The sequence below is a fragment of the Cherax quadricarinatus genome, chromosome 61 (assembly GCF_038502225.1).
Source record: "Cherax quadricarinatus isolate ZL_2023a chromosome 61, ASM3850222v1, whole genome shotgun sequence".
Classification (NCBI taxonomy): domain Eukaryota; kingdom Metazoa; phylum Arthropoda; class Malacostraca; order Decapoda; family Parastacidae; genus Cherax; species Cherax quadricarinatus.
In genome coordinates, this window is record NC_091352.1 from 8,141,181 (window position 1) to 8,154,135 (window position 12,955).

At 34.7% G+C, this 12,955-nt stretch overlaps 1 protein-coding gene across 7 annotated transcripts in view; it reads right to left on the bottom strand.

Moving 5' to 3' along the window:
• rg (A kinase anchor protein rugose) overlaps window positions 1–12,955 on the bottom strand; it is an 803,540-nt gene that overhangs the window by 712,369 nt on the left and 78,216 nt on the right. For 6 of the 7 annotated variants that reach the window (XM_070098204.1, XM_070098202.1, XM_070098206.1 and 3 more), the window contains 5 exons: window positions 6,537–6,693; window positions 6,011–6,092; window positions 5,152–5,303; window positions 2,196–2,360; window positions 1,804–1,995 (listed from right to left, as the gene is read on the bottom strand). In XM_070098204.1, coding sequence (XP_069954305.1) covers window positions 1,804–1,995; window positions 2,196–2,360; window positions 5,152–5,303; window positions 6,011–6,092; window positions 6,537–6,693 — 748 coding nt within the window. The remainder of the gene's footprint in view (window positions 1–1,803; window positions 1,996–2,195; window positions 2,361–5,151; window positions 5,304–6,010; window positions 6,093–6,536; window positions 6,694–12,955) is intronic. The other variant, XM_070098203.1, reaches the window with a different exon arrangement.

The following is a 12,955-nucleotide window of genomic DNA, read 5'->3' on the forward strand; positions in this document are numbered from 1 at the left end:
ACTTGCAACATCTGCCACATTGCCCCCCTATCCACCCTGTCATACGCCTTTTCCAAATCCATAAATGCCACAAAGACCTCTTTAGCCTTATCTAAATACTGTTCACTTATATGTTTCACTGTAAACACCTGGTCCACACACCCCCTACCTTTCCTAAAGCCTCCTTGTTCATCTGCTATCCTATTCTCCGTCTTACTCTTAATTCTTTCAATTATAACTCTACCATACACTTTACCAGGTACACTCAACAGACTTATCCCCCTATAATTTTTGCACTCTCTTTTATCCCCTTTGCCTTTATACAAAGGAACTATGCATGCTCTCTGCCAATCCCTAGGTACCTTACCCTCTTCCATACATTTATTAAATAATTGCACCAACCACTCCAAAACTATATCCCCACCTGCTTTTAACATTTCTATCTTTATCCCATCAATCCCGGCTGCCTTACCCCCTTTCATTTTACCTACTGCCTCACGAACTTCCCCCACACTCACAACTGGCTCTTCCTCACTCCTACAAGATGTTATTCCTCCTTGCCCTATACACGAAATCACAGCTTCCCTATCTTCATCAACATTTAACAATTCCTCAAAATATTCCTTCCATCTTCCCAATACCTCTAACTCTCCATTTAATAACTCTCCTCTCCTATTTTTAACTGACAAATCCATTTGTTCTCTAGGCTTTCTTAACTTGTTAATCTCACTCCAAAACTTTTTCTTATTTTCAACAAAATTTGTTGATAACATCTCACCCACTCTCTCATTTGCTCTCTTTTTACATTGCTTCACCACTCTCTTAACTTCTCTCTTTTTCTCCATATACTCTTCCCTCCTTGCATCACTTCTACTTTGTAAAAACTTCTCATATGCTAACTTTTTCTCCCTTACTACTCTCTTTACATCATCATTCCACCAATCGCTCCTCTTCCCTCCTGCACCCACTTTTCCACTGAGGTCAGGCTCTCAACCCATTTATCCTCCATAAAGGACACACTTTCACCATCAATCACTTTATCCCTGTTCTTCCACAGGTACACTAATATTACAGTTCAGATTCCTCCCCCATAAACTGTAAATATCCCCACCCCTCCACCAGAGTGCAGGCACAGTACTTTCCACCTCCAGAACTGAAGTCTGGCAGCCATCTCCCAGGACAAGGTGGCTCAAAAAAGACACGCATGGCTTACGGAGGAAAGATTCTTTTCCACTTCCCCATGGACAATAGAAGAAATAAAAAGAACAAGAGCTATTTAGAAAAAGGAGAAAAACCTAGATGTATGTATATATATATATGCATGTGCGTGTCTATGAAGTGTGACCAAAGTGTAAAAAAAAACTTTAAATAAAGGACACACTTTCACCATCAATCACTTTATCCCTGTTCTTCCACAGGTACACTTTCACCATCATTCAAACATGACCAGCATTTTTTGAGGGGTGGACCGGTAAGCCAGCGGAAGGCCTCGGTCAGATGACCAAAAGCTCCAGCTGTGGGTCATCATGTGACTAAGACCTGCGTCAAGGAACACTTGTCCCATTTCCTGACAAACCTTGCCAACCAACCAACCATCATTCAACACACTCACCATCATTCATACATAATCACTGTCTTTACAAAGGCCTGCAGATAAGACAGTTCAGATGTCACTACAAACAGCAAATATCCCAAACCCTCCTTTAAAGTGAAGGCATTGTACTTCCCACCTCCAGGACTCAAGTCCTAATATAAAGTATCTAATATAAATTTCAGTAAAAAAAATAATTAGGATTTCCAATACTATTTTATAAGACAACCAACCTCAGCTCCATGTCCATTACGGTACATCTCTGTGTTGACATAATACTGTTTGCTTGCTGCTTGATCCCACCCTGAAATTGTTGAAATGGGACGCTGCTGCCGAATTGCTGGATCAGTGATGTTATCAGATCGATGGCGCTCATACTGTTCATACATTTGAGCAAACTGAAGCTTGAATTCTTCATATGAAACCTGTTCAAACATAAAACTTGCTTTTATAACATTTTTTTAATTTACTAACATTATTAAAAAATACTGTACATACAGATGATCCTCGCTTTACAATGGTTCAACTTATAATGGTTCAACTTACAATGGTACAACAGTACCACTGTACTGAATATATGGCAAAGCATTTAAAAAATGTTAATACAGAGGATACTATTTCTCACCTTCGAATGAACAATAGCCAATGTATCAACCCACACTCTCCAACCACCATATTCAAACTTGATTGCATGATGAAGAAGCATACGAAAGAGAGAGTAAACCATATCACTAATCTTTTGCTCCTCTGTTGATCTTGGGTGAATGTAAGCTAAAGCAATCAACCATTCCTGAAATTGCAAAAGAAAAAAAAAAAAGAAAAAAAAAAAATGTAAATACTGTATACAGTAGGGCCTCACTTTACGATGTCTCGCCTTACGGCGTTCCGTTAATACAGCAATTTCAAACTATGACCAAAACTCGCTATACGGCAACCTGTCTTTCTAATGCGGCATGCTCTACCCGGTTTGTTTACATTCTCCATGAGCAAATCTCTATTATGTCTGAAAACTTTCTAAAATTTAGTGTGTTTTAAAGTTATTGCATATTTTATATGTACTCTGATAATAATACTTATGTGTACCTGTACCTAAATATACTTACAAACTGTGCTGGTGTGTAGGTACACATTAAAATCACTAAGAGTGTCCCTCTAGTCTTAACGCCATAGTAATACTAATAGTACGTAATAATAATCACTCTTGGGCACATGAAATGTTTTATTTTACACTAATATAGACATTTTCATTAATCTATCTATATTTTCTTCAAAATTATATAAGAAACATGCTACATAGCATATAAACATGCTATGTTTATATGCTATGGAGGTGTGCTACCCGGGTGGAGGGAAAACATTACGTTTTCTCTGGTCCAGTGCCAGAGAAAACGTGTATAAATCTGCATTTGGCCCAGTCATTCCCCTTAACACTCAGCTTTTGTTTACAATTCTCAGCATGACTTATTCATTACTTCTCCCTTCGTTTATGGTGGGATCTGAAAGTACTTGTTAGAAACAATTAAACTCAGTGAACTAGGTAGGTCAATGGTAATAATATGGCTCTGAGGCACATTAAATATTGTATAGCTATGTAGGTAGGTGTAGCCCAGGCGGGCTACACCTACCGACTACCTACCGACTTCCTACAAATAAATACTACTCACCTCTCATCCTACATTAACACTACACATATTTTAAGTAAAAAATGAGTGTACTGCATCTCTCTGGGCTGCTTTAAATATTGTATATTAAGTCTAGGACGGAGAGCCAGGGCTACCTACACCTGACTTCCTACAAATAAGTACTACTCGCCTCTCGCCCTACATTAAGACTACAAATATTTTAAGGTAAGTAATGAATGTACCGTACATGTATTTTACTTTTTATTGTGTTTTTTAATGCCTAGTTCTCTTACTAACTTTATATTAGTGTAAACTTGATGTCTGGCATTTATATATATTTATAAGTGGAAAAAAAAATGGCGTTCTGCATTAAGACGATTTCCGCTTTAGGGTGGTAGCTTGGAACCTAACCTGCCACATAAGTGAGGCCCTACTGTACTTGGTATTTCATTAAAACATACAGCAATTATTTTGGCAAAATGGTGTTCAAAACAAGTTAGGCTACATGTATTACCAATTTTATTCAATAAATTCAATGGTCACTTTGTGAAAACACCAGGACACTAAAAGCATGATTCATAACAAGACTAAAATAATAATTAAGTTATATATATAAAGTTTTGACAAAATAGTGAACAATATATAACGAATAACATTTGAGTAAAGGTGCAAAACTTTTTTTTTTTTTCAATGAACCGGCCATATCCCACCAAGGCAGGGTGACCTAAAAAGAAAAACAAACGTTCTCTTTTTAAATTTAGTAATGAATATAGGGGTGGGGGTTACTAGCCCCCTTGCTCCCAGCATTTTAATCGCCCCTTACAACACGCATAGTTTACAAATGAAGAATTCTATTCCACTTCCCCATCATTAATTATCTGTCATTAAGCGTGTGTGAGCATGTTAGATAGGAGTAAAAGGAGTCAAATGGTTTTTGGAATCTGACGAGCTGTTGGCACGTGAACAGGGTAATATTTTGTGAAGGGATTCAAGGAAACCAGTTAGCCGGACTTGAGTCTTGGAAATGGTAAGTACAATGTCTGCACTTTAAAGGAGGGGTTCGGGATATTGACAGTTTAGAGGGACATCTAAACTGTCACATCTGAGAGCCTCTGCAAAGACAGTGATTATGTATGAGTGATGGTGAAAGTGTCGAATGACGATGAAAGTTCCTTTCTTTCTTTTTGGGTCACCCTGACTTGGTGGGAAATGGCCGTGTTAAAAAAAAAACATATACAGCCTCTCCTTATTTAGTGACGTACTTGTTTACCAACGACTCGGACTTAGGACGGGCTCTCTGACCACTATGTATAATTAAGTAATGTATATTAAAACTGTTTATTACAATATACAGTATACTAATGAATAAACATTTAAAAATATTCCAGAAATGTTATAAATGGTGCATAGGTTACATTAAAACAATATCAAAGATAAATGACAAAAACACACTACCATTACAGTATGGGCCTCACTTAGTAATGAATTCGTTTACCAACATAGTCTTAGGAACGGAACGCCATCGTTAAGTGAGAAGAGGCTGTATACATATTTTTTAATGCACCTCCCCTACTCTCTCCAACTATAGTGTCTCCCCTAAACACCTCCTATGTGAAACTTCTGGAGCTGCTGACCCTGTTGGTGAAGCCTGTGGATGAAACCTTGTAATAATAAAAGCTTCTTTGTTAAAAATACATTTTTACTACCATTTGTAAACCTACAGCTATTATTCCATAGGTACACTTTGTTATAACTGGTGGTACTTCCCCTGGATCTTACACTGTAGCACTACAATACATAGTTGCCACTCATATGTATCCACCTATACAATGTCTGAATAAGATTTTACACAGAGCCAATCTTACAGGAACCAATCCAAAAGAAAATGAAGCTTCAAAGAATATAGCCAAAAGATAAATACAATAATGCTCAATAACTTTACAATGGTACATGATTTACCTGCCACACTGACATCTGTAGAACAGTCCTACGATTGTCACGGTTGTTGTTACAGAGAAGCGTCATATCCGACAAAAACAGTTTCTTCACTTCCATTAAATTGTCAGATGGTTTGCTCTGTCGTATTAATGTTGCACAAACCTTTAAGATCACTGCAAGAAAAAACCACATTACATATAAATATTCAACATATAAAATACAAAAAAGTAATATGAAAAACAATAGCATTATAGAAAAGTAGTATAAAAAAAAAGTATTAAAATGGGAAAACAATAATTATATTGGTTTCAAAATCAAGGTATCAAGAGCTGATAGTCTTAGTTGTATGAGTTTTAAGCACCTACTAAATCTTGCTGCATTACAGTTGAATTTTCAAACGAGTGCAGTTCAATTATACCCACACATGGCAAAGCATGTCAAAAAAGTTGGAGGAAGTGAAGAGGTTCACAACAAGATTAGTTCAGAAGCTAACAGAAATTGTGAGGAGAGGCTAAAAGAACTGAACTTGATGGTGAAAGAGAACAAAATTACCAGGGGACTACATGTTATGAGAAGTACATAATACTCTGAGAATTTAATAGGGCAGACATAGACAGACTCCTAAAGAGGCAAAAAGGTACACAGGGATACAGGTGAAAGTTGAAGACATAGATAAGCCACAGGAAGTCAATATATCTTCACCCTTAGGATGGTCAGAAGAACAAATATGATAGGGTCCCACAAGGCTAGGAGTGAACCAGGTAAGGGTCAGTTAACAGGTAAAGTTTGACCAATGAATGCAACCACATTTGCAATTTCTGCATCTGTGGCGTTTTTCTAGGAATACAACTCCACAAATAAGGGGGTTTATTATGCTTACTTGGGTTCTCTAACCGGTAATGTGATTCAGGTTCAGGATGTTTACAGTACATCACTTGCTGGCTGATATGTTCTGTCAGGATCTGTCAATACATCAGTAGAAATTTCACAAAAATTAAAGTGATAAATGGTTTAATCCCAAAGAATGAATAACATTTTGGAATTATCAGTGGCATTCAATCTTCAAGAACAAAACACTACAGTAACAGAAAAATCACAGTTATCATCAGTAACTACAAAACTTCCTTCAAGTGGTAATAGTCATTTAACTATTTAAATTACCAGTTACTGCAAATACTGAATAACAACTGTACATGAAATTCTTTATGTCCATAAAGTCCAATTATTTATACAACACTAGTGTGACAAAATATAATATTAATAATTCATGATATTGCTGTCCTTCATAAAATGCTTTACTCTACAGTATATTACACTGTATAAATTAAAGTATTAATGATTAAGTTTATTTTAAATGCATTTATAATAGGGAAGACAGTTTTTTTTTTTTTTTTTTTTTTTTTTACCTCATAGAGACAGTTGTATGTAGACAAGGTGAGTGTTTCCTCGTGCACCAGGAGCCTCTCCGCAAGAAGTGTGTACAGGTTGTGGGGGTTCATGACATCGTACTTGCGCCTAAAATAAGCCATCACGTCATCATGTTCACTGTGGACCAACCACCACCTGGACGGCGCATTGATGGTGGGTGGTGGTGGTTGGTGGTGGTGGTGGTTGATGGTGGTGGTGGTTGGTGGTGGTTGGTGGTGGTGGTGGTTGGTGGTGGTGGTGGTTGGTGGTTGGTGGTGGTGGTGGTTGGTGGTGGTGGTGGTGGTGGTGGTGGTTGGTGGTGGTTGGTGGTGGTTGGTGGTGGTGGTGGTGGTGGTGGTGGTGGTGGTGGTGGTGGTTGGTGGTGGTGGTGGTTGGTGGTGGTGGTTGGTGGTGGTGGTTGGTGGTTGGTGGTGGTGGTTGGTGGTGGTTGTCAGGGCAGTGGTGATAGTCATGTTTATGGTAGTTGTGGTTTGATAGTGGTTGGTGGTGGTGATAGTAATGGTGAACAATGATGCATGTGGTCATGTAGGTAGAGTAATGCAATATTTGGTTAATTCATGAAGGATTGTGGGTGGTGGCAGCACATAGTAGTAGTGTAGATGATATGTGTAGTGGGCAGGTGTGTTTGGGTAGTAGCACCATGTGATGATGTAGTAGGGTAAGTGTGGTGATCAGTCATGTAAGAGTAGTGCAATATTTGATGAAAGATAATGCATTTGTGGTGATGGTAGTTGGTATTGTAGTGGTGGATTGTTGTGGTGGTGGTAGTTGGGGGCAGAACCAGCCAGGGCACAGGGGAGAGAGAGAGAGAGAGGGACACGATCACAACACACAGCACTACCTATGCCCCAAGACTTAAGCGGTACAAAGCTTTGAACAAAAAATTGTAAATAATAAGGAAGACAAAGTTAATTCAATTTGCATACAATGCACAACACAGTAATATACTCTACCATAAATAATATGCTTTAAACATGAAAAAATTTATGTGAACATAATATAAAGTACCGCTTAGTCTACGTCTCTCACAATTCCACCAGACAGGATATAAAAGGATACTGGGGCATTAAATTAATAATAAAAATAATGAGTACATAAATTTGCAAACTAACACTATTTTCATTATGTTCTAACATAAAAATAATGGTTGTAATAATATGAAATATATATATATATATATATATATATTATTTTTTTTTTCAACAAGTCGGTATATACCTACAATATTACATAAAAAATGAAAATTACATTAAATATTACGGATATCTGTATATCTGAGGTGTTTGTAAGCCAGTGTGAGCACTGGAATAATATATGTAGAATAATGGCTAACAAGAAAGTCTAGAGTACAACTATAATAAACATAAAAGCAAAACATAAGAATGTGCATAACTATGAGAGAGCTGCAAAGCAAGTCTTATTAAGAGTATCAAGAAAATATTAAATGAACGAGCAGCATAAGTATACTGACTCAACAATGACAGTTAAAGTGTGTTCAAAAATTTTTAATACATACTACATATAATAAACAACCAATTAAATTCTTATTTAACCACTGTGTATAATGTCTTGTAAATAAGTACAAAACTAAAGCAGTTACACTACAGCAAAAATGTTTTCCAAGATTCTACATGTGGCAACTCAAGAACAAGACAGAATGAAAAAAAAAATAAAAATGATTTCTTCTAATACTCGTTACTTTCACAGCAAAATACTGAACACACTTATATTCACAGAGTCCAAACATTCATGAATAAAGAGGAAGGTTGTGAAGCATCTTTCTTTCTTTCTTTCAACACACCGGCCGTATCCCACCGAGGCGGGGTGGCCCAAAAGGAAAAACGAAAGTTTCTCCTTTTACATTTAGTAATATATACAGGAGAAGAGGTTACTAGCCCCTTGCTCCCGGCATTTTAGTTGCCTCTTACAACACGCATGGCTTACGGAGGAAGAATTCTGTTCCACTTCCCCATGGAGATAAGAGGAAATAAACAAGAATAAGAACTAGAAAGAAAATAGAAGAAAACCCAGAGGGGTGTGTATATATGTGCTTGTACATGTATGTGTAGTGTGACCTAAGTGTAAGTAGAAGTAGCAAGACGTACCTGAAATCTTGCATGTTCATGAGACAGAAAAAAGGACACCAGCAATCCTACCATCATGTAAAACAATTACAGGCTTTCGTTGTGAAGCATGCCAACTATAATAGTCTTGGTGTTCTGCAGCAAGTAGAAACTGCCATGATCACACGGTAATCTGGAACTGATGCTTTGCAGAGGAAGCAATGTAATGTGTTCATTATAAACATCTGCATGCCTACTGATCCAAAACTGGCCAAAGGGCCTCTTAAAAATGTATCTCAAAAGGACTGCGTGCCTACATCATGAATGACTTACAAGCAGAGCTGACATTGTTCGTTTCTGTATTCATAACATTTCCAAAATACAACTACTATGCCAAGTTGTTCTACCTCCCTTGACTTTGTACTAAAAGAACTTGAACTAATTTCAAGTTAGGTTAATTAAAGTTAGCATTAATTGGATAAATTTAACCATTTTCAGTAAACAATACCACCAATAAATAATTCATGAAAAAAAAATTATGTTTGGAAGTGAGCAGAAAACTAGGAACCACCAAACAGAATAAGTAAGCATAATAATTAACATACTGGTACACATTTTAGCATCACTCTTGCTTTTATCTTGACGCGTCATACTAAGAAACTGACACTTGCTTAAGATGATGGAGTGAATATGGAGTTAATAAAAGTATTAGTCAGAGGGCTGAAGAGGGGTTGTTGAGGTGGTTTGGTCATTTAGAGAGAATGGATCAAAGTAAAATGACTTGGAGAGCGTATATATCTGTAAGGGAAGGAAGGCGAGGCAGGGGTCGTCCTCGAAAAGGTTGGAGTGAGGGGGATAAAGGAGGCTCTGTGGGCAAGGGGCTTGGACTTCCAGCAAGCGTGTGTGAGCACATTAGATAGGAGTGAATGGAGATGAATGGTATTTGGGACCTGACGAGCTGTTGGAGTGTGAGCAGGGTAATACGTATTTAGTGAAGGGATTCAGAGAAACCGGTTATTTTATATAGCCGGACTTGAGTCCTGGAAATGAGAAGTACAATGCCTGCACTCTAAAGGAGGGGCTTGGGATATTGGCAGTTTGGAGGGATATATTGCATATTTTTGTACATAGTATATACTTCTAAACTGTAGTATTCTGGGCACCTCTGCAAAAACAGTGATTCTGTGTGAGTGAGGTGAAAGTGTTGAATGATGATGTAAGTATTTTCTTTTTGGGTCACCCTGCCTCGGTGGGAGATGGCCAACTTGTTAAATAAATATATATTATATATTATATATATATATATATATATATATATATATATTTATATATATATATATATTTATATATATATATATATATATATATATATATATATTTATTATATATATATATATATATATATATATATATATTTATATATATATATATATTTATATATATATATATATATATATATATATATATATATATATATATATATATATATATATATATATATATATATATATATATATATATATATATATATATATATATATATATATATATATATATATATATATATATATATATATATATATATATATATATATATATATATATATATATATATATATATATATATATATATATATATATATATATATATATATATATATATATATATATATATATATATATATATATATATATATATATATATATATATATATATATATATATATATATATATATATATATATATATATATATATATATATATATATATATATATATATATATATATATATATATATATATATATATATATATATATATATATATATATATATATATATATATATATATATATATATATATATATATATATATATATATATATATATATATATATATATATATATATATATATATATATATATATATATATATATATATATATATATATATATATATATATATATATATATATATATATATATATATATATATATATATATATATATATATATATATATATATATATATATATATATATATATATATATATATATATATATATATATATATATATATATATATATATATATATATATATATATATATATATATATATATATATATATATATATATATATATATATATATATATATATATATATATATATATATATATATATATATATATATATATATATATATATATATATATATATATATATATATATATATATATATATATATATATATATATATATATATATATATATATATATATATATATATATATATATATATATATATATATATATATATATATATATATATATATATATATATATATATATATATATATATATATATATATATATATATATATATATATATATATTATATATGGTAGTAAAGGAGGTGTAGGGTGATGGGCTTGGACTTCCAGCAAGCGTAGTGAACGTGTTAGATAGGAGTAAATGGAGACGAATGGTATTTGGGACCTGACGAGCTGTTGGAGTGTGAGCAGGGTAATATTTAGTAAAGGGATTCAGGGAAACCAGTTATTTTTATATAGCCAGACTTAAGTCTTGGAAATGGGAAGTACAATGCCTGCACTGTAAAGGAGGGGTTTTGGGATATTGACAGTTTGGAGGGATATGTTGTGTATCTTTATACGTATATGCTTTTAAACTGTTGTATTCTGAGCACCTCTGCAAAAACAGTGATTATGTGTGAGTGAGGCAAAAGTGTTGAATGATGATGACAGTATTTTTGTTTTGGGGATTTTCTTTCTTTTTGGGTCACCCTGCCTCAGTGGGAGACGACCGACTTGTTGAAAAAAAAAAAAAAATATATATATATATATATATATATCTTTCTTTCTTTCAACACACCGGCTGTATCCCACCGAGGCGGGGTGGCCCAAAAGGAAAAACAAAGCTTCTCCTTTTAAATTTAGTAATATATACAGGAGAAGAGATTACTAGCCCCTTGCTCCCGGCATTTTAGTCGCATCTTACAACACGCATGGCTTACGGAGGAAGAATTCTGTTCCACTTCCCCATGGACAATAGAAGAAATAAAGAAGAACAAGAGCTATTTAGAAAAAGGAGAAAAACCTAGATGTATGTATATATATATGCATGTGCGTGTCTGTGAAGTGTGACCAAAGTGTAAGTAGGAGTAGCAAGATATCCCTGTTATCTAGCGTGTTTATGAAACAGAAAAAGAAACCAGCAATCCTACCATCATGCAAAACAGTTACAGGTTACTGTTTCACAGTCATCTGGCAGGATGGTAGTACTTCCCTGGGTGGTTCCTGTCTACCAACCTACTACCTATAATATATATATATATATACATATATATATACATATATATATTTTTTTTTTAACAAGTCGGCCATCTCCCACTGAGGCAGGGTGACCCAAAAAGAAAGAAAATCCCCAAAACAAAAATACTTTCATCATCATTCAACACTTCCGCCTCACTCACACATAATCACTGTTTTTGCAGAGGTGCTCAGAATACAACAGTTTAAAAGCATATACGTATAAAGATACACAACATATCCCTCCAAACTGTCAATATCCCAAAACCCCTCCTTTACAGTGCAGGCATTGTACTTCCCATTTCCAAGACTTAAGTCTGGCTATATAAAAATAACTGGTTTCCCTGAATCCCTTTACTAAATATTACCCTGCTCACACTCCAACAGCTCGTCAGGTCCCAAATACCATTCGTCTCCATTTACTCCTATCTAACACGTTCACGCACGCTTGCTGGAAGTCCAAGCCCATCACCCACAAAACCTCCTTTACCCCCTCCCTCCAACCTTTTCGAGGACGACCCCTACCCCGCCTTCCTTCCCCTACAGATTTAAATGCTCTCCATGTCATTCTACTTTGATCCATTCTCTCTAAATGACCAAACCACCTCAACAACCCCTCTTCAGCCCTGTGACTAATACTTTTATTAACTCCACACCTTCTCCTAATTTCCACACACTGAATTTTCTGCATAATATTCACACCACACACTACCCTTTGACAGGACATCTCCACTGCCTCCTCACTGCAGCATTTACATCCCAAGTTTCACACTTATATAAGAGTGTTGGTACCACTATACTATCGTACATTCCCTTGTTTGCCTCTATAGATAATATTTTTTGTCTCCACATATACCTCAACGCACCACTCCCCTTTTTTCCTTCATCAATTCTTTGATTAAGCTCATCCTTCATAAACCCATCCGCTGACACGTCAACTCCCAAACACTATCTGAAAACAATCACTTCCATACTCCCTCTCTCCATTGTGATATTTAATTTTTCT